The 20,310-nt window shown below is 37.9% G+C and overlaps 1 protein-coding gene across 1 annotated transcript in view; it reads right to left on the minus strand.

Moving 5' to 3' along the window:
• Positions 1–20,310, minus strand: part of DYM (dymeclin) — a 367,767-nt gene that overhangs the window by 59,477 nt on the left and 287,980 nt on the right. Inside the window, exons 15-16 of the mRNA XM_057698938.1 lie at positions 15,929–16,111; positions 1,396–1,509 (exon numbers count right to left, since the gene is read on the minus strand). Of these exons, the coding sequence (XP_057554921.1) occupies positions 1,396–1,509; positions 15,929–16,111 (297 nt within the window). The remainder of the gene's footprint in view (positions 1–1,395; positions 1,510–15,928; positions 16,112–20,310) is intronic.

Raw genomic sequence — 20,310 nt, forward strand, 5'->3', positions numbered from 1 at the left:
AAATTTGAAACAGCAAGAAAAAACCCAAAAGACCTCAGATGTCTCACTTTAGGTAAGAAAGGAAATAATATGAATTCTCTACACTTAAGGAATTGTCAGGAAAAGAGAGTGAAGTCAAGGCTGGAGGGTCTGGGGAACTGTAATTGGGTTTTATGTTCTTGCCACATGGTGGTGCCGTTTTAATTGAGAAGCAGAAACCCCTCCGCCTCTGCTCAGCACTGCGGGAACCGCACGGATGCTGCGCACAGTGGAACTTCTGCAAGTGATTATGACTCACATGCTGGTGCTTTATAAACTCTGTTATTACAACTGAAAATATTTTCATACTCTACAATGTTCACTAAGCAGCAGTTCTCTTAATAGTGCTGAAAAACACAGCCCCCCAAACAGTAGCTTTGGAACAGAAGTTAGTTGTGATAAAACACTATGAAGAAGGCCAAACATTTACTATGACGTCCTGTGTGCTGTTCATTTAGGAATGAGCGCTCTAAAAAAACGAGAGGCAATGAAGGAAAAAATTAAAAGAAGTATTAAGGTAAAAATAGGCAACAATGCTGCACATTCACACACCTTCCCCCAAGTAGCCCATTTACAACTTTTCCTATGGGAAAATTAGTCTTGAAGTATGCGTTTACATCATGAGATCACTTCAGGGACACATCTAACACACAAATGTAAATGCCTCCTCAAAATACAAGATTTCCCCTACCTCTTCCATGAAGTGATCCTCTTTCTATAGCTACACTCAGGCACACCGTAAATAGCGTGGTGATTATGAACACGGACTTTGGAGCCAGACGGCCTGGGTATGAATCTCCTAGTTCCCTACTTTTCTAATTGTATGGCTTCAGTTAAATTACTTAACTTCTCTGCGCACCAGATTCCTCATCTGAAAATTAGGATCATAACACTACCTACCCTCAAAGGGCTGCCGTGACGATGGATTGGGTCAATATATGAAGACCCTTAGAATCTCCCCAAAGCACTGAGTAAACATTGTGTAAGCAGCAGCTACTGTTGCAGTGATCATCACTGTCACCACCACCACCACCTTCCCATCAACCCTTGATGATACTTACGAGACTGAATTTATTTCACTGGGTTAAAAACTAAGGTGCTCCTTTATTCACAGTATATGAATTATTCACAGTATATGCAGTGGTTACTCATAGGATATGCAGTGGTGTGAAGACAGTCCTTTTGCTGTTTCTTTTGGAAAACTGTCAGAATCCTTCATCACAGCTCTGTGTGTCAGTATACAGGAGAGTAGGCAATATTTAGAGAGCCTTTTCCAGCGCAAGTGCTGGGTAAGTGGCGTGATTCTGAATAGAGCCTGCTCAGACAATAATATTTATATCAAGTGATACAACAGTATGTTTCTTCCTCCGGTCTTACCTTCAGCCTGTCCTTGGGCAGTGCGACGACCCCCTGCTTGATGATTTCCAGGACCCGTTCCACTGACAGCTCAGCTCCAGCTTGTAGCAACCTTGAGCTAAAGAAGGTGATCACCTGGAATGTAAAGTGTTATTTTATTAAACAAGTAGATGTATGAGATGTATTTTCAGTAGATGCCTTTCTCACATGGTAGTCAAATGATCATTGTTCCATTTCTTAGAGTGACCTGGCTTTTAATTCACTAGCTCTCCTAAGTCAGTCCTCTCTATAAAGGGTTTGATGGCTGAATCAGAGCCAACCCCTGAATATTCAGGGTTAATTATCCATTCTGTGAATTAAGTAGCTTCCTGAATTCTGCACTTTCTTGTGCTGTCTCACCTTGCATTTATATTTCATTTAGAGAGCAGCACCCATCCGAAGGAAGGAAGAGAAAGCTAAAGCTTAAAACCTATTAATATTGAGGCTTAACAGTAACTGTCAAAAAAAAAGTCTTAATAAGAAAGGAATTTGAAGCTAATGGCTAAAATGATGTTTTGGGGATTATTTATCAATTTAATTTATCCACAACACTCTTATCTCTGATCACCAGGGATAATCAACAGCAAGCTGTAATTTTTTTCTTTCATGTCACAGCACAGCCTGAACTATGTAGCAAGATGCTAACACAGTAACGTTTGAAAATAACTCTGTCTCTTAACACTTGATATTAAAAACTAAAAGAATGTCATCATCTTTTTAGGAAATCACTTAAAAACCACAATGTTAATAAATTAAGAAGACTGTAGGTCACTTTTTATTCAAGAGACTACACTGTACACTATAGACAAGTGTTTATAGTCAGCGATGCCTGCAAAAATATGAAAATTTACGTTTTTTAAAAAGTTGAGTATTTCCAATTATGTTTTCTATATTATAGGTGAAATATTTTAAGTTAACTAAGAGCTATTTCCAAACATTTTTCTAGATTTTTTTTCAGGATTACTCTCCTAAATATTAATTGTTCAAATGCACAGTAACTTTTCTCCTAACCATTCTAGTGGGAGGTGCATGGTATGACATAAATGCCACTGAAATGGATTTATTCTGGAAAGTAGAGACCCAGCTGGAGCCAGAACCATAACAAGCCTGTGCCTTGAAAGACTGTGGCAATGAGCGAAAACAAAGGCAGCCAACGCCTGGCTACACTGCTGTTGATTCCAAATAAATCATTTCTTTATCTCAGGCAGTTTGCTGGCACCAGCTCCTCTGCAAGTTGCTTATTTTGTCCATGACAGGTTGGTTTTCAACATGTGCCTATGGGTCTTGTTTTTTCCAAGTCAGATTTTAAACTCTTTGGGGGAATTCTGGGATAAAATTTTGTTCACAGAGTTTAGACAGAGCAGGTACTGAAAATGATTTTTATAAATAGTAATTAAGTCTCTATTTATTTTTAAATTTTATTTATTTATTTATTATTTTGGGGGGGTAAGGTCTCTTTATTTTTAAATGGACATTTTATACATGTAAAATAAGTAAATTCTGCAAAAATATTTTTGAATTTTGGTTGCACCTCAAGTTTTTGTGTTTTAACCAATACACTGATGATACCCTTGACAACCTATTCAGTGGAAGAAACAACCAGAGAATTTACAAAGGAGACAGAAGATATTTTATGTCTGCAAGGAAGATGCGATGTGTACAGCAATCAAAATTCAATAAAAGGGGGGAAAAAAGGAAAGATAGAATGTAACTGGGGGACAAGACAGAGACCAAACATGTGTAATTAGATGGATTTAGACACTGTGGCAGTGTCCCTACAGACTGATCCAAGTCAGAGGCCTCGTCTGGGTCCTGCCTGTGATACTAACAACGTGACCTGACGCTCCACTTCTTCCAGATGCAGGACTGTGCAGTGGTTTGGAGAACTTATCAGGTGTCAGATTACTTGGGTTTAAATCCCAACTCTCCTTATAAACTTAGGCAAGTTATTTAACATCTCTATGCCTGAATTTCCTGATCTATAAAACGAGGGAAAATATTGTGTCTGCCTCATGGGGTTGTTCTTAGAATTAGATAAGTTAATACTCGCAGAGCAGAAAGAACAATGCCTGGCACAAGGTAAGTGCTCACAAAATGTCAGCAACGATGATTATTATTAGGTGTAGCTCAGTATCTTCGTTTATAAAATGAAAAAGTTGCCTTATCTATTGCATAGGAAACAATCATAATACATGTAAAAGTAGTCTGTTAAGGATGAAACCCATGAATGTTAGTACCCCACCAATGTATCTCATCGATAAGTTCTTTGTAATTAATTGTCTATATTCCTGATTTTATGCCTGATATAGGCAAAAAAATTTTAAGAACTGAGTTTGGTGGAAAAAGTCATCTTACCCAAACCAGTCAGGACTAGCAAGTGAAATCTACTGAAAGTAAACTTTAGGAAAGCCTACAGGTTAAAACCAACATGATCGCCATTAGTTTAATACACTACTGAGGGTCAATCAACAACTCTTCTATATTTACTTGAAGAATTTACATACGACTCTTCTCTTCCCAAGGAATTTATATTAATTTTATTATTTTCAGAAAGATTCAACTTACTACCAAATTGAGGTAGTTTTCATAGTTTGCTTAGGTTGCTTCCATATCTTGGCAATTATAAATAATGCTGCTATGACACTGGGGTGCATGTATCTTTTCGAATTATTGTTTTTGTTTTTTTTGGATATATACCCAGGAGTGGAATTGCTGGGTCATATGGTAGTTCTATTGTTAGTTTTCTGAGGACTCTCCATACTGTTTTCCACAGTGGCTGCACCAATTTACATTCCCACCAACAGTGTATACGGGCTCCACAGCCTCACCAACATTTGTTACTTGTGTTCTTTTTGATGCCAGTCACTCTGAAGGGAGTGAGGTGATATCTCATTGTGGTTTTGAGTTGTATTTCTCTGATGATTTGTGATGCTGAGCATCTTTTCATATGCCTTTTGGCCAATATGTATATCTTCTTTGGAAAAATGTCTATTCAGGTCTTCTGCCCATTTATTAACTGGGTTGGGTTTTTTTTTTTTTTGATATTGCATTTATGAGCTGTTTATATATTTTGGATATTAACCCCTTTATCAGTCATATCACTTCCAAATATTTTCTCCCATTCAGTAGGCTGTCTTTTCATTTAGTTGATGATTTCTTTTGCTGTGCAAAAGCTTTAAGTTAAATTGTTTATTTTTGCTTCTGCTTCCTTTGCCTTTTTTATAGCTCCAAAAAAATATTGCTATGCTTTATGTCAAGGAATGTTCTGTTTCTTCTGGGAGTTTTATGAATTCTTGTCTTACATTTAGGTCTTTAAGCCATTTTAAGTTTATTTTTATATATGGTGTGAGAAAATATTCTAACTTCATTCTTTTACATGGAGCTGTCCAGTTTCCCCAGCACCACTTATTGAAGAGACTGTCTTTTCTCCATTGTATACTCTTGCCTCCTTTGTCATAGATTAATTGACCATAAGTGCATGGGTTTATTTCTGAATTCTCCATTCTGTTCCATTGATCTATGTCTGTTTTTGTGCCAGTACCATATTGTTTTGATTACTGTAGCTTTGTAGTCTAGTCTGAAGGCAGGGAACATGATACCTCCAGCTCTGTTCTTCTTTTTCAAGATTGTTTTGGCTATTTGGCACCTTTTGTGTTTCCATACAAATTTTAGAATTATTCATTCTAGTTCTGTGAAAAATGGGTGTTTTGATAGGGACTGCACTAAACCTTGGGTAGTATGGTCATTTTAACAATATTAATTCTTCCAATTCATGAACATGGCATATCTGTTCATCTATTTGTGTCACCTTCAATTTCTTTCATTAGTGTTTTATAGTTTTCTGAGTACAGGTCTTTTACCTCCTCAGTTAGATTTATTCCTAGGTATATTATTCTTTTTGATGCTATGGTAAATGGGATTGTTTTCTTAATTTCTCTTCCTAACAGTTCATTATTAATGTATAGAAATATAAGCAGATTTCTGTATATTAATTTTATAACCTGCAAATTTATTGAACTCTATTAGTTCTGAAAGTTTTTTTGGTGGCATCTTTAGGATTTTTCTACGTATAGTATCATGTCATCTGCAAACAGAGACAGTTTTATTTCTTCCTTTCCAATTTGGATTCCTTTTGTTTCTTTTTCTTGTCTGATTGCTGTGGCTAGACTTCCAGTACTATGGTTTTTTGTTGTTGTTGTTTAGCTTTGATACTTTTCTTTATTTATTCATTTTTATTTTTTGGCTGTGTTGGGTCTTCGTTGCTGTGTTCAGGCTTTCTCTAGTTGAGGAAAGCAGGGGCTACTCTTTTTTTTTTTTATTTTTATTATTATTATTTTTTTATTTTTTTGGGGGTACACCAAGTTCAATCATCTGTTTTCATACACATATCCCCGTATTCCCTCCCTTCCTTGACTCCCCCACCTCGAGTCCCCCCCACCCTCCCCGCCCCAGTCCTCTAAGGCATCTTCCATCCTCGAGTTGGACTCCCTTTGTTATACAACACCTTCCCACTGACTATCTATTTTACAGTTGGTAGTATATATATGTCTGTGCTACTCTCTTGCTTCGTCTCAGTTTCCCCTTCACCCCCCGCCCCTTCCCATACCTCGAGTTCTCCAGTCCATTCTCTGTATCTGCGTCCTTGTGCAGGGGCTACTCTTTGTCGTGGTGTGTGGGCTTCTCATCGTGGTGGCTTCTCTTGTTGTGGAGCATGGGTTCTAGGCACATGGGCTTCAGTAGTTGCAGCACTTGAGCTCAGTCGTCGTGGCTCATGTGCTCTAGAGTGCAGACTTAGTAGTTGAGGCACACAGGCTTTAGTTGCTCTGCGGCATAGGGGATCTTCCTGAACCAGGGATAGAACCCACGTCCCCTGCATTGGCAGGCAGATTCTTAACCACTGTACCACCAGGGAAGTCCCTCCAGTACTATGCTGAATAAAAGTGGGGAGAGTGGGTATCCTTTTGTGGTCCTGATCTTAGAAGAAATGCTCTCAGCTTTTCACTGTTGAGTAGGATGTTAGATGTGGACTTGTCATATATGGCCTTTATTATGTGCGGTATATTCCCTTCATACCTACCTTGTGGAGAGTTTTTATCACAAGTGGATGCTGAATTTGTCAAGAGTTTTCTGCATTTATTGAGATGGTCATATGATTTTTATTCTTTGATTAGTTAATGTGATATATCATGTTGATTTGCAGATATTGAACTATCCTTGCATCCGTGGAATAATTCCCCTTGATCATGGTGTGTGATCCTTTTAATGTATTGTTGAATTCAGTTTGGTAATATTTCGTTGAGGATTTTTACATCTGTGTTCATCAGTGATATTGGCCTGTAATTTTCTTTTTTTTTGTGATGTCTTTGTCTGGCTTTGGTATCAGGGTGATGCTGCCTCACAGAATGAGTTCAGAAGTGTTCCTTTCTTTGAAATTTTTTGGAATAGTTTGAGAAGGATGGACGTTAGCTCTTCTCTAAAAATGTCTGATAGAATTCACTTGTGAAGCCATCTAGTCCTGGACTTTTGTTTGTTGGAAGATTTTTAATCACAGTTTCAATTTCATTACTTGTGATTGGTCTGTTCACATTTTCTATTTCTTCCTGGTTCAGTCTTTGAAGGTTATACCTTTCTAAGACTTTGTCCATTTCTTCCAGGTTGTCCATTTTATTGGAATATAGTTGCCTATAGTAGTCTCTTATGATCCTCTGTATTTCTGTGGTATCAGGTGTAACTTCTCCTTTTTTGTTTCTGATTTTATTGATTTGGGCCCTCTCTCTTTTTTTCTTGATGAGTCTGGCTAAAAGTTTACCAATTTTGCTTATATTTTCAATGAATCAACTCTCAGTTTCACTGATCTTTTCTATTTTTTTCAGTCTCTATCTCATTTATTTCTGCTCTGATCTTTATGATTTCTTTCCTTCTACTAACTTTAGGTTTTGTTTGTTCTTCATTTTCTAATTCCTTTAGGTGTAAGGCTAGATTGTTTGAGATTTTCCTTGTTTTCTTTTTTTTAAATTAATTAATTAATTTTTGGCTGTGTTGGGTCTCTGTTGCTGTGCGAGGGCTTTCTCTAGTTGCGGTGAGTGGGGGCTACTCTTCGTTGTGGTGTGCAGGCTTCTCACTGCAGTGGCTTCTCTTGTTGCAGAGCATGGGCTCTAGGCGCACAGGCTTCAGTAGTTGTAGCACGGGGGCTCAGTAGTTGTGGCTTGCAGGCTCTATAGCACAGACTCAGTAGCTTGGCACATGGGCTTAGCTGCTCCGTGGCATGTGGGATCTTCCCGGACCAGGGCTCGAATCCATGTCCCTTGCACTGGCAGTTGGATTATTAACCTCTGTGCCACCAGGGAAGCCCGAGATTTTTCTTGTTTTCTCTAGTAGGCTTGTATTAACATAAACTTCCCTCTTAGAACTGCTTTAGCTGTGTCCCATAGATTTTGGATCATTGTGTTTCCATTTTCATTTGTCTCCAGGATTTAAAATGTCTCTTCTTTGATTTCTTCTGTGGCCCTTTGGTTGTTTAGTAGCATATTGTTTAGTCTCCACGTGTTTGTGTTTTTTTGTGGGTTTTTTTTTCTCTTTCTTGTAGTTGATTTCAAGTCTCACAGCACTGTGGCTGGGAAAGAAGCTTGATATGGTTTTAATTTTCTTAAATTTATGAGAGTTGTTTTGTGGCCTAGCATGTGGTCTCTCCTGGAGAAAATGCTCAATGTGCACTTGAAAAGAATGTGTATTCTGCTGCTTTTGGATGAACTATTACACACACACAGCTATTAAGTCCATTTGATCTAATGTGCTATTTAGGGCCAGTGTTTCCTTAGTGATTTTCTGTCTGGATGATCTGTCCGTTGATGTAAGTGGGGCTGCACAAGGTGATTTGAAGATGAATAGATGACCCCTGCAAATGCAGTGGGTTATATTATAGGAACAGAACTCTGAGCTTAGGGAACCCAGATCTTTTATAATGGTCAGTAAGCAGGTCTACCTTTTGCTCTAGAGGGAGACACAAATACGGCCCTGTGCTTACCCCATCTGATCCCAGATATCTGCACAACTCATTCTTTACCTCCTTCAAGTCTGAGCTCAAATGTACCTTCTCAGAGAGGTCTTCTCTGACTGCACTCTTTAGATTTGCTATATTCCAACCCTATTCAAAACAGCACTCACTATTCCTCTTTCTTCTTCTTTTTGGGCATAAGCAACTAGGTAGATATTGATGTCATTTACAGAGCTAAGGAAGACCGCAGAAGAAAAAGTTGATTCATTCTGTGTTTGATTTTTTTGAAGAAAATAATGAGTTCTCATTTAACCTTGTTCAACATTTGTGGGACTGTTATATATGCAACTGAATAAGCTAGTTTGGAACTCAGTAAGAATGGCCAGGTTCTTACTGAAAAATAGAAAACCTACTATAAATTTTATACTGTCAAGAGATAAAAATAGTTCTTGCTTTTATAAAACTATTGTTATTCACTGTCTCTGTCCTCTACTTATATTCAGCCATGAAATTTCTTTCATGCTTTCTCTTGTTTGATGTGGTATTTCTATTTTGTCCTGTTGCTTAATTCAGCCAGGGCATATCATCTTATGAGTTAGAATGGAGGGCTATGTACAAGTGGTTAATGGTAATTTGGCTACCTGAAAAGCACATGTCTAACTCCTTCTGCAGAAGTTAAAAGTACTCCAAGGTTAGTCACTCCTGTCTCAGACATTCAACAATGCTTAATGTCTTAATGAAAAATATCAACTCTCAACTCCCTGTCAGCTAAAAATAACAGTAGATTCATAGTCTCCTCTACCAACAGTTTTCAAGGTTAACCCATGAAAGAAGAAATAGCAAAAGTTTGCTCAAGCCAGTTTTTTAGGAGCATTTAGGAGAGGGAAGGAGAAGGTAAAGTGCTGAAAGAGGCAAAAAGTAGAGATGTTATTTATATCTTTCTCATGGTATTCTTTTCAAAATATGTAAAAAGAGTTTAAAATGATTTTGAATGAATTTCCAGTGTGCCCAACACTATTTTGGATGACAGTATTCAACAAGAAGTTGTTGGAAAATCTGCTCATTTGGAATCTTATTTAGGTTTATCCAAGTGAATGCTGAAAATATGGAGTGTATAATGAGAAGACCTGAATTCAACGCTGAGGGATTTAGTAGCTAAGTGACCTTGAGCCAATCATTTCAGCTCTGAAGCCTTGCTCTGCCTTCCTCATGGGGATAATGTAAGCGTCAAACGGGATAAGGCATATGCAAATAACCCTCAATGATAAAGCCCTATGCAAACATGTAATCACTATGTAAGAGGATGAGTCTTTTTTTTTTTTTTTTTTTGGGCCACATTGCATGGCTTGCAGGATCTCGCTACCCTGACCAGGGATCAAACCCAGGCCCCGGCAGTGAAAGTGCCGAGTCCTAACCACTGGATAGCCAAGGAATTTCCTAACAGGATGATGCTTAGGTGGGGATGTGTGTTAAAATCACTTGGGAAGGCTTCTATCAGCCTGCTGGTTTTCTTACCTGTAATGTGGGATAACAACAACTAGTTTGCTGGTTTAAGAAAAATAAAAAAGTAATATAGGTAAAGGTACTTAGCCTCAGTCCCAGCACTTAGCAGGGACTCAAAAATGTTTAGGCATATATTTATCTAGTTTTAAGAACTGCACAATAGCACACAGCCAAATGTTTAACCTGAGGTTACATTTTTCACTGAACACAGCTGGAGTGTCAATAAGTGGTTCATTCTTCTGACAAGGATAGGAAAGTGAGCACTGGATGTAAGTCCAGTTTAATAACACTGTGCTTTTAAAACAGTGAGGTCCTTTCTATTTCCTCACCTTTACTCTGCTTTTCACTTCCTCCAAAGGAGATTAAGTTTCAAATGGATGTAGTTTAAACCCTTTGCGTGGTTCTTCTGTGTCTTTTCAAAAAATAATATGGTCCTTCAGTGTTATTTTTAAGGATGTCAACAGCTTGGTTACTGAGAACATCACTTTCACCACTGGTGGAATAAAGACTGACTCGACATTATTAGAAGTTAACTTGAAGGAGAAAGAAAATTTCCGGGCTTTGTTTTCAGATGTTTTCAGGTAGCAAACAGGCAAACCAATGAGAAACTGTAGGAACATTTAGTGAATGGGCATAGTAGTCAGGTATGTTGACTACAAACAAGGATTTTATTATCAATCTGCCTTGGTTTGAGTTCTGGCTCCATTACTTTCTGAAAATGTGATCAAGAGCAAGTTAAATCTTTCTAAACTGGTTTCTTTACCTGTAACTGAAAATTAAAACGAAATATACCTCACAAGTTTGTTTTTTAATACAGGTTAAGAGAGTTTATAGCAAGCATGCAATAAAAGCTAGCAATGCTAATGATGAGTTGAAGAGAAAGGAGCAAATGGTTTTTGATGTCGTTTAAATATTTAAAGCTAAATAAACCAAACACTGTGTTATAACATGATCATCTATCACCTATTAACAGTTATGACCACAGGAAAAAAGAAACTTTGGGTTACACTTTCATCAGAAACAAAAAGAAAAAACGTGCTATTATGGAAAGAGGTATTGATAATTAAAGAAAAAACATTTCCAATACACTGAAGATATAGATTATCTGGCATATACTGTGCACAGTTCGGGTGATTATCCAGAGAAAGAAAGGAAGAATGAGTGAGTGAGAGAGGAGGCAGGGGAGAAGGAATGCAGGGAGGGAGGGAGGAAGGAAGGAAGGAAAGGATGAAAAGAGAAAAAAGACGGGAAGGAATGAAGAAAGAAGCTGAAATCAGAGAGGTCCAGAGAAAGGCAAAAGTTATGACACAAGGGGTAGGGGTTGCCATAAGGGCAGACTAAAACATTAGGATGATGCAGGTTAGAAATATGAAAGCTAAAAAAGGACATATTAGATAGTTCTGTAATTCAAAGATCTGGATAGATCTTGGGAAAACCAGGCTGTCCTCCACCCTGGAACATGAAAGAGATACGTTTAAAAGTATTATAAGAAGACATTATTTTAGCACTGCAATGCTCTTTCCTGGGTGGTATTCTTAGACCCACTTAGACATCGTGAGACTCAAGAGTATAACAGTGATTCTGTTTACTTTGTATACACTTGAAATTTTTCATAATAAAAAGTTTTAAAATTAAAAAAAGAAAAAAAAAAAGAGTATAATAGGCCATACTTGGCATCAGATTAACTTAAAAGGACAGAAGGCCAGGAAAAAGAGCATGCCAACAGCACAGCCCCAGGCTTTTGTTTTCCCTGGGAATACTCACAGCAGTCTCAAGGCTAGTCTTTGGACCCTCAAAAGATAGCTCCAATGTGAGAGAATGAGACTACCATGGGCAGATCCAATAGCTACCCTAGCTTAGAAGCCATGTCCCAAAGAGAAACCAATACCTCTTGTGACAGTCTCAGCTTCTAGGTTCCTGAAATGGACATGTCTGGTTATGAGTTTTTTCACTCACGGAAGCCCAAAGCTATAGTCCTTCCAGTCCAGACTCGACTTACCAATCAAATGTCATTTTATCACAGCAGTGTTACCTAGTAACATGGCTGACATTCCACCTTCATCAGATTTCCAAGGAACAGAGCTAAAAGCAGCTTAACCCAAGGCCAATTTCCCACTTAAAAGAGAAAAGGGTTTTGCTGAACCTTTACTCACATGCACAATGAATCTTAATCTTAATATTTTACTCCCCAAAATGGTACTAGCAAGAAACTAGAAATGAATTTGGATAAAACCCATGAATAGGCTGGCTACAAATGGCTTTTTCTTTTCTATTTAAAATTTTTTTTGGCTGCATTGTGCAGCTTGTGGGATCTTAGTTCTCTAACCAGGGATCAAGCCCGTACCCCCTGCAATGGAAGCACAGAGTCCTAACCAGTGGATTGCCAGGGAATTTTCAGAACTGGCTTTTTAGAAATAAGTTAGCCTGTAAAGTTTGCCCTCATAGAGAAAAGCAATTTCCTTTTGACACTGTAATTGTTAAGACTGCTATGAGGAATACTCTATTAGGAGGAACAGAGAAAGGCTCTGCCTTTTCTATCCAGAAACTCTCCTTTCTGGATAGTTTCTTTGCACTTTCCCAGGAAACTCCCTCTACAGACTCTACTTTTTCCATAGAGGTAAAGATCCCTCAGTGTCCGGTGTTTTCTCATCAAAGCACACACACTAAACATGCATTCTTGGACTGTAAATTACAGACTACCTAGTTGTCAAAAAGCAGCTAGCCAACAGAGAAAGGTAGGAAGAGCTGTGATGGATGTCCCTTGGGTAATCATTTGTTTCATGATCTTGTTAACAATACTTGAAAATTTTAAAAGGAGACACTTTTCCTGTTAAAACCAGAGTTAACAAGAAGGACATGGGGCCAGAGAAGAAATATTTGAGAAGCAGCTTGAGTATGCTCTCACACATCCTAAATATCAACAAATCTACATAGGAGTACTGGTTCATAATGGTGAGAATTTAAAGACTATAAATGTAAAGTCTAACTCTAAGATATAAACATGCTCATTTGAAATGATGTTTCTGCTTTACCCTAACTGAAAAGATGACAATGGTACCCAGTTGCCCCAATTCTGTTAATGAATAGTTTAGGAAAATGACAAGAGTGTGCATGGCAAAATAATTTGCTATAACTGCAACCGTCAGGTATATAGTTGAGGCAACTTAAGGAAAGCTCGTGAAAACACTAATTAAACTGACAGCAAAGAGTTTTAATTTTTATTTATTTACCAGCAATCATTACACAGCAGTGATATGGAGCAAATCAATTAACAGATCTGCAACAGTATACATAATTGTAGTTAAAACTCACGTAACTGTGTGGATTCCAGAGTCTGCAGCAGTTCATAGAACCTATGTGTTAAGAGTCTGGAAAGGGAGCCTGGTTATAGTTCAAAGCTGATTTCAATTAAGTACCAGCAGGTACACGAGACTCTACCGGGATGAGCAAAAATTAACCTACTTAATGAGAACGGATAGAGATGTTCTTAAATCTCTTAAATGTGGTCAGAGTCCAGGCATCCATCTACATACTGCTGTTATCCTGAAAGAAGACGGGGAGTTTTCACTTTAGAGGCCACTCTCACCCTCTCTTCCCCACCCCCAATTTTACCCAGACTCTCTCTACCTCAGCTTTTTAAAACCCTCACAGATGGGCATACAGACCCCAGGCAGGAGCCTGGAGGACTCTTAATATGAGGACACTGATCAGTCCAAGAAATAAGACTAAGTGATACAGATGGGAGGAGGCTCAAAAGGAAATGGCCATCTTTCTAACAGGAGTTTCAGAGGAGCTTCTGAGAGGAAATAGCAGGAGACAGAGAGAGAGACAACTGGGGAGAAATAATTAAAATGAGTATTTGAAAGTTCTGAGCATGAGTCTCTAGACTCAAAGGGCCCTCCAAGTGCCAAATACAATTGACCAAGGCACAGCAAATCGTGAGATCTCAGGACCCAATAATAAAGAGATCCCCAAACCTTCTCAAGACAACAGGTCATATATAAAAAGAGAAGAAAAACATTTTCTGACATGAGAAACTTTAAAATAAAAAATGTATCTCACATACACCCTTTCTTCAAAAAGCTACTGCAGTATATGCTCCACCAACATGAAACAGTAAACCAAGAAAGCGGAATTCTCAGGAACCAAGATCAACCAAAGGAGACAGGTGAAGGAAATTCCTGGGAAGATGCTGCAGCTGGGCAGGAGAACCAGAGTACAACCTGGCTGGGGCTGGAGGCAGGTCTCCAAGAAAAGAATGGAACTGGGAATTTGATGTTTGACTATTTTGAGAGGAGTTTTAGAGTTATGTCAGAAAGTCTGTACTTGTGTTAGTGACTGTATTTTTGCAAAACATAACCAAGAAAGGCCTAGGATCCAGAACATATAAAGAATCTACACAAAGATAAATAGCTCAGTTGAAAAAACTGGCAAAAGACTTGAATAAGCTTCAGAAAAGAAGAAATCCAAATTAAAACTATAATGAGATGCTATTACAAAATTGACCAAACTAAGTGTTCCTGAGGATGTGAAGCAACAGGAATCTTAGACACCACTGGCTGAAGAGTAAAATGGTAGCACCCCAAGGGAAACGGTTCGGTACGATACACGTTACGCAGCGATTCCACTATGAGGTGTATACCCTGGAGGAAGGTGTGTACGTGTGCTTACTTATGATGGAAATTATATATTGATACTTGTGCAATACGTTAATTATTAAAAATCTTCCTAAGTGTAAGTAACACAAGGACAAGGATGGTGGAGCTTCAGTTGCCTCAGGCACAGCATTATGAATCTGATCAGCTATGCAAGAAATATTTGTGGAATCAAATTGAACTGGGAAACACTAATACAATAGAAAGGTTAGCAGAAAAAACTTTTTAAAAAGGACAGGAGGTGAAAGTTCATAGACCTGTGAAAATGTTCCGTCACACTAATAATGAAAGAAATAAAAAACAATAATGAAATACCATTTTTATATAAAAGGACAAATATTAAAATAATTATAATACTCAAAGCTGTAAAAGTATAGTGAGATAGATCTTCTCACAGATCACTTGTAGAAGTATAAGATGATACACAGATGCATTAATTGCACAATATTTCTGGAAAGCAATTTGACATGGTAAGTTTAGTCTTGAGAATACCGATACCTCTGCCAGTAAAAACTAGTATAATTCCAGTTTTAAGACTACACCAAAAATAGAACAAAAAAAGGTGAGATAAGATGTATTTACAAACTGATGACTATGAGTTAATATGAAATATTAGAAACAACCAAATGAGGAATAATGTGATAAGGGTTAATATATTTTAGGGCCTCCATGATATGGGTTATACAAATACTAAAACGGGAGATTTTCAAAGAATTGATGATATCACAGAAAAATGTTAATAATGGTAAGTAAAAATGGCAGAATACAGAACTATATAAAGTATGATCTCAATTCTACTAAATATATATGTGTGTGTGTATATATGTCTGTGTATAATATACACACACACATACAGAAGGTGACAACTGTTACAGCAGAACAGACAGCAAACAGAGTCAATGTTCAAGAGGCTAATTATTGTAGTTTTTATCAAGGTGTGTTAAACTTTCTCTACTTATTATTTTAAAAAGAATCATATCAGTTACCATCACTAGCTCATGTTTAATTTACTTGTTTTGGGTGTTGTTTTTATACTATCCTTTTTCCCTTTTGAGAAAGGCAGTGAACATACAGGTGTCCTAGTAGGTGCTGATCTCTCTTTTTTGCTGTCTGCATTTTTTTTTTTTCCATTTCACTGCCTTATGTTAGTTTGAAAGAACCTTTGAATACACATTTTCTAGGGGCAGTCACAACACTTTTACCAAGAAATGTTGCACACATTCAAAGTAAATGAGAAATTCTAGAGACCGTTTTTGATACCACACCTTAAAAAAACATTACCATATATCTGTTCATCAAAAAATATGAAATACAAAATACAAAATAAAAAAGAATCATAACAAATATTTCCATTTACACTCACCAGATCAATATTTTGCATGATATCCTGAAATGAAGGATGAGTTCGAAATTGTTCGAAGAGATCTCGCTTGTAAAGAAGTGCATACACCAAGTTTGGATTGTGATGAAGAGAATTTGTCAGGCAGGAGTTGATGATCTCCAACATCATTCGAATCACTTCTTCAATGACATTTAGGTCCTGTGCCTGATAAAGAAAGAAAATCCCCACATAGGGTCAGTGTTTTTCTCTTTGACACAGAATGAATTAGAATGAGGGTGACTGCTTTACAACTATAACAGCACTGGAAAGATCATGCAAAATAACTCTTCAAGATTATTTTTGTCAAGAATTTTTATAATTAAGTTTATCAGTTGCTAAAGGATTTAAGTTAAAATCTTTTGAACTTAGTATGGTGATAATGATAAATTTCACATAATAAATTATAGACTTGCCAATCTAGAAGGAAATTTGGAGCTTATTCAGCCCTTCGATTAATAGATCCTAATTTGTACCCTTATCACCGTATCACCCTAAATCATCAGACTTGCACAGTATAAAGTGGTGACAGGGTCTTATCAATTCCAAGAAAAATGTCTAATTCAGAATATGACCTCATTTTTCTGCACTGTCATTTCAATGTTCTTATTTACAGATAAAGAGGCTATTGTTTTGCTTCTGTTTCCTCAGAGTCAATAGTCTTTGGGAATCTGAACGAGAAATAGTTGTAAGAGCAAAACTCAGAGTAAGCACTCAACATCTCTCTTGGAAGAAAACAACGGAAAGCAAAAACATAGTTGAATACAACACTTTCCTTCTCCTCTTGAGTTTTCTAAATTACGTTTGACAGATGAAACAAAAATTGTAACACTGTCTGATGTGGTTCTCAATGGGTGTAAAGGAACACCTAAGACGATTATATTATAAACCGGGGAGAGCAAGTGATTTAAAGAGAGGAAGATTTCCATATCTCATTTGAACTGGTAAAATGTCAACACTACTAGACCATGGCCAGTTATGTAAGTTAGATATGTAAATGCCTAGAGCAAATCTACACAAAGAGATAGTATACACAAAAATACTACTGATATATCAAAATGGAATTCTATAAAAAAATGTTCAAGCATCCACAGGAAGGCAGTAAAACAAGACAAATGAGAAACAAGGAACAAACAGAAAGCAGAAAGTAAAATGGCAGACTTAAGCTCTAACATATCAATTATTACATTAATTGTATACAGTATAAATACAATAATTAAAACCTAAAGAATGGCAGAGTGGATAAAAAAACACATGCCCCAACTATATGCTATCTATAAGAAACTTAAAATATATTCACTTTAAATAAAGTTAGATTGAAAGTAAAAGAATGGAAAAAGATATAAAACACAAATATTAATCAAAAGAAAGCAGGAATTGCTATATTAATATCAGATAAAGTACACTTCACTTCAAAGGCTACATGGCCTACAAAATAAAAAATACTATCTGGCGCCTTACAGAAAAGTTTACCACCCTTGGTCTAGCAGACAAAAAGATATACTTATTTCCATAAAGTTTACCTCCACCTGTATTGTTTTAGGCATAATGTCTAGCACTCAATCAAAATTTATGATATAAACAAAAAAGCAAGTAAAAACAATCTATATCCAAGAGACAAAGTAATCTTCAGACTCAGAGATACACAGATATTGAAAGTATCAAATAGGGAATTGAAAAGAACTATGATCTACAAAATCTACTATGAGTCTATAATATGCTTGCACTGATGGGGAATTTTAGCAGAGATGAAACCTATAAGAAAGTAACACGTGGAAATGCTGGAATTTTTATTAATTAATTAATTAATTAATTGGCTGCATTGGGTCTTCATTGCTGCACGTGGGCTTTCTCTAGTTGCAGCGAGCGGGGTCTACTCTTCACTGCAGTGCACAGGCTTCTCATTGCGGTGGCTTCTCTTGTGGCAGAGCACGGGCTCTAGGCACGTGGGCTTTAGCAGCTGTGGTGCGCAGGCTTCAGCAGTTGTGGCTTGCAGGCTCTAGAGCACAGGCTCAGTAGTTGTGGCACATGGGCTTCGTTGCTCCGCGGCATGTGGGATATTCCCAGACCAGGGATCATCGAACCCATGTCCCCTGCACTGGCAGGCAGATTTTTAAGCATTGCGCCACCACGGAAGTCCCTCCCAAATGCTAGAGTTTTTTAAAATATGGTAATAGCTGTAAACCATGTCTCGATAGTTCAACAGTGGACTTGAAAGAATCTTTCAGAGATAATGGCTGAGCATTTTCTTTTTTTTTTAAATGCAATTCTTTTTTTATATAAATTTATCTATCTATCTATCTATCTATCTATTTATTTATTGGCCGTGTTGGGTCTTCGCTGCTGCACACGGGCTTTCTCTAGTTGCGGCGAGCGGGGGCTACTCTTTGTTGTGGTGCACGGGCTCCTCATTGCTTTGGCTTCTCTTGCTGCGGAGCACGAGCTCTAGGCACATGCACCTCAGTAGTTGCGGCACATGGGCTCAACAGTTGTGGCTCACAGGCTCTAAAGCGCAGGCTCAATAGTTGTGGCACATGGGCTTAGTTGCTCCACAGCATGTGGGATCTTCCCGGAGCTGGGATCGAACCCGTGTCCCCTGCATTGGCAGGCAGATTCTTAACCACTGCACCACCAGGGAAGTCCCAAATGCTAGTTTTTAAAAAAAAATGATAATAGCGGTAAACAATGTCTAGATAGGTTCAACAGTGGACTTGAAAGAATCTTTCAGAGATAATGGCTGAGCATTTTCTTAAAATAATAAAAGAATCAAACAACAGATCCAAGAAGCTGAGAATATCTCCAAAGTATTCCCCAAACAAACAACCTTGCCAACCATAAAACAAAAAAACCACACACCTAGATGCATCATATTCAAACTACTGAAGACCAAAGAGAAACAGAAAATCTTGAAGACAGGCCAAGGGAAAAACAGATTAAATACTGATTAAAGCCAAGAATAAAAAGCTATCTTTGGAACTTATTCCTATCATCTTGTTTTGTGACTTCATATCAGTTATCTATTGCTGTGTAACAAACTACAGGCATACCTTATTTTATTGCATGTCACAGATACTGTGTTTTTAACAAGTTGAAGGTATGTGGCAACGCTGCACTGTTAGATGATGGTTAGCAGTTTTTAGCAATAAAGTAGTTTTTAATTAAGATATGCCCATTTGTTTATTTAGACATTATGTTACTGCATACTTAATAGATTTAGTGTAAATGTAACTTTTTAAAACATTTATTTATTTATTTATTTATTTAATTGGCTGTGTTGGGTCTTTTTTTTTGCTGTGCACGGGCTTTCTTTTAGTTGTGGTAAGTGGGGGCTACTCTTCGTTGTGGTGCGCAGGCTTCTTATTGCCGTGGCTTCTCTGGTTGTGGAGCATGGGCTCTAGGCGCATGGGCTTCAGTAGTTGCAGCACATGGGCTCAATAGTTGTGGCTCACAGGCTCTAAAGCACAGCCTCAATAGTTGTGGCGCATGGGTTTAGTTGCTCCGCGGCATATGGGATCTTCCTGGAGCAGGGATCGAACCCGTGTCCTCTGCGTTGGCAGGTGGATTCTTAACCACTGTGCCACCTAGGAAGCCCCAAATGTAACTTTTATATGCACTGGGAAATCAAAAAGTTCATGACACACTTTTTTGTGATATTCGCTTTATTACGGTGGTTTAGAACTGAACCTGCAGTATCTCCGAGGTGTGCCTGCACTTTGAAGCTTAGTAGCTTAGAATAGCAATCATCATTTGTTTTGCTAACAATTTGGGCTGGCCTTTGTGAGAATAGTTTGTTTCTGCTCCATATGGCTTTACATGGGGCTGCTCGACCCGGGCTTAGAGAATCTACTTTTATGATAGCTCTCTATCATAAAATGGCTGGCAAGTTGGTGCTGGCTTGAGCTGGGGGCACAGCTGTGGGTGGGGACCAGAGTCTTTGATTCTCCTTCACATGGACTCTACTGGGCTGCATAAGCTTCCTCACAGGTTGAAGGTTCCACGAGATCTAATTTTGGAAATCACTTACTGTCACTGCCATTTAGTGTTACTACCAAATGGTGCCACAAGCTATTTACTGAGGAGTGGCAAAGTTCTAGAAGAGCACGTGACATTTGTTTGCCATCCTTTATAAGTTTACCTCTTCCAAACCTGTCTTCCCTTTCCAGCTTCTGTTGAATTAATAAAGCTTTTTATTATCCTGGCCCCTCCTTTCCTCTCTGCTGGTTTAGAGGCTAAAGACAGCATTTCTATTCTTGCAGGGGTAGCCCTTAAAATTTTAACATACACATCCAACTTTAAAAATACTATCTACCTCCTGAACAAGATGTAAGGAGGTTAATATACTTTCACTTCTCCTTGAACAGCAAGCC

The sequence above is a fragment of the Hippopotamus amphibius genome, chromosome 11 (genome assembly GCF_030028045.1).
Source record: "Hippopotamus amphibius kiboko isolate mHipAmp2 chromosome 11, mHipAmp2.hap2, whole genome shotgun sequence".
NCBI classification, from domain to species: domain Eukaryota; kingdom Metazoa; phylum Chordata; class Mammalia; order Artiodactyla; family Hippopotamidae; genus Hippopotamus; species Hippopotamus amphibius.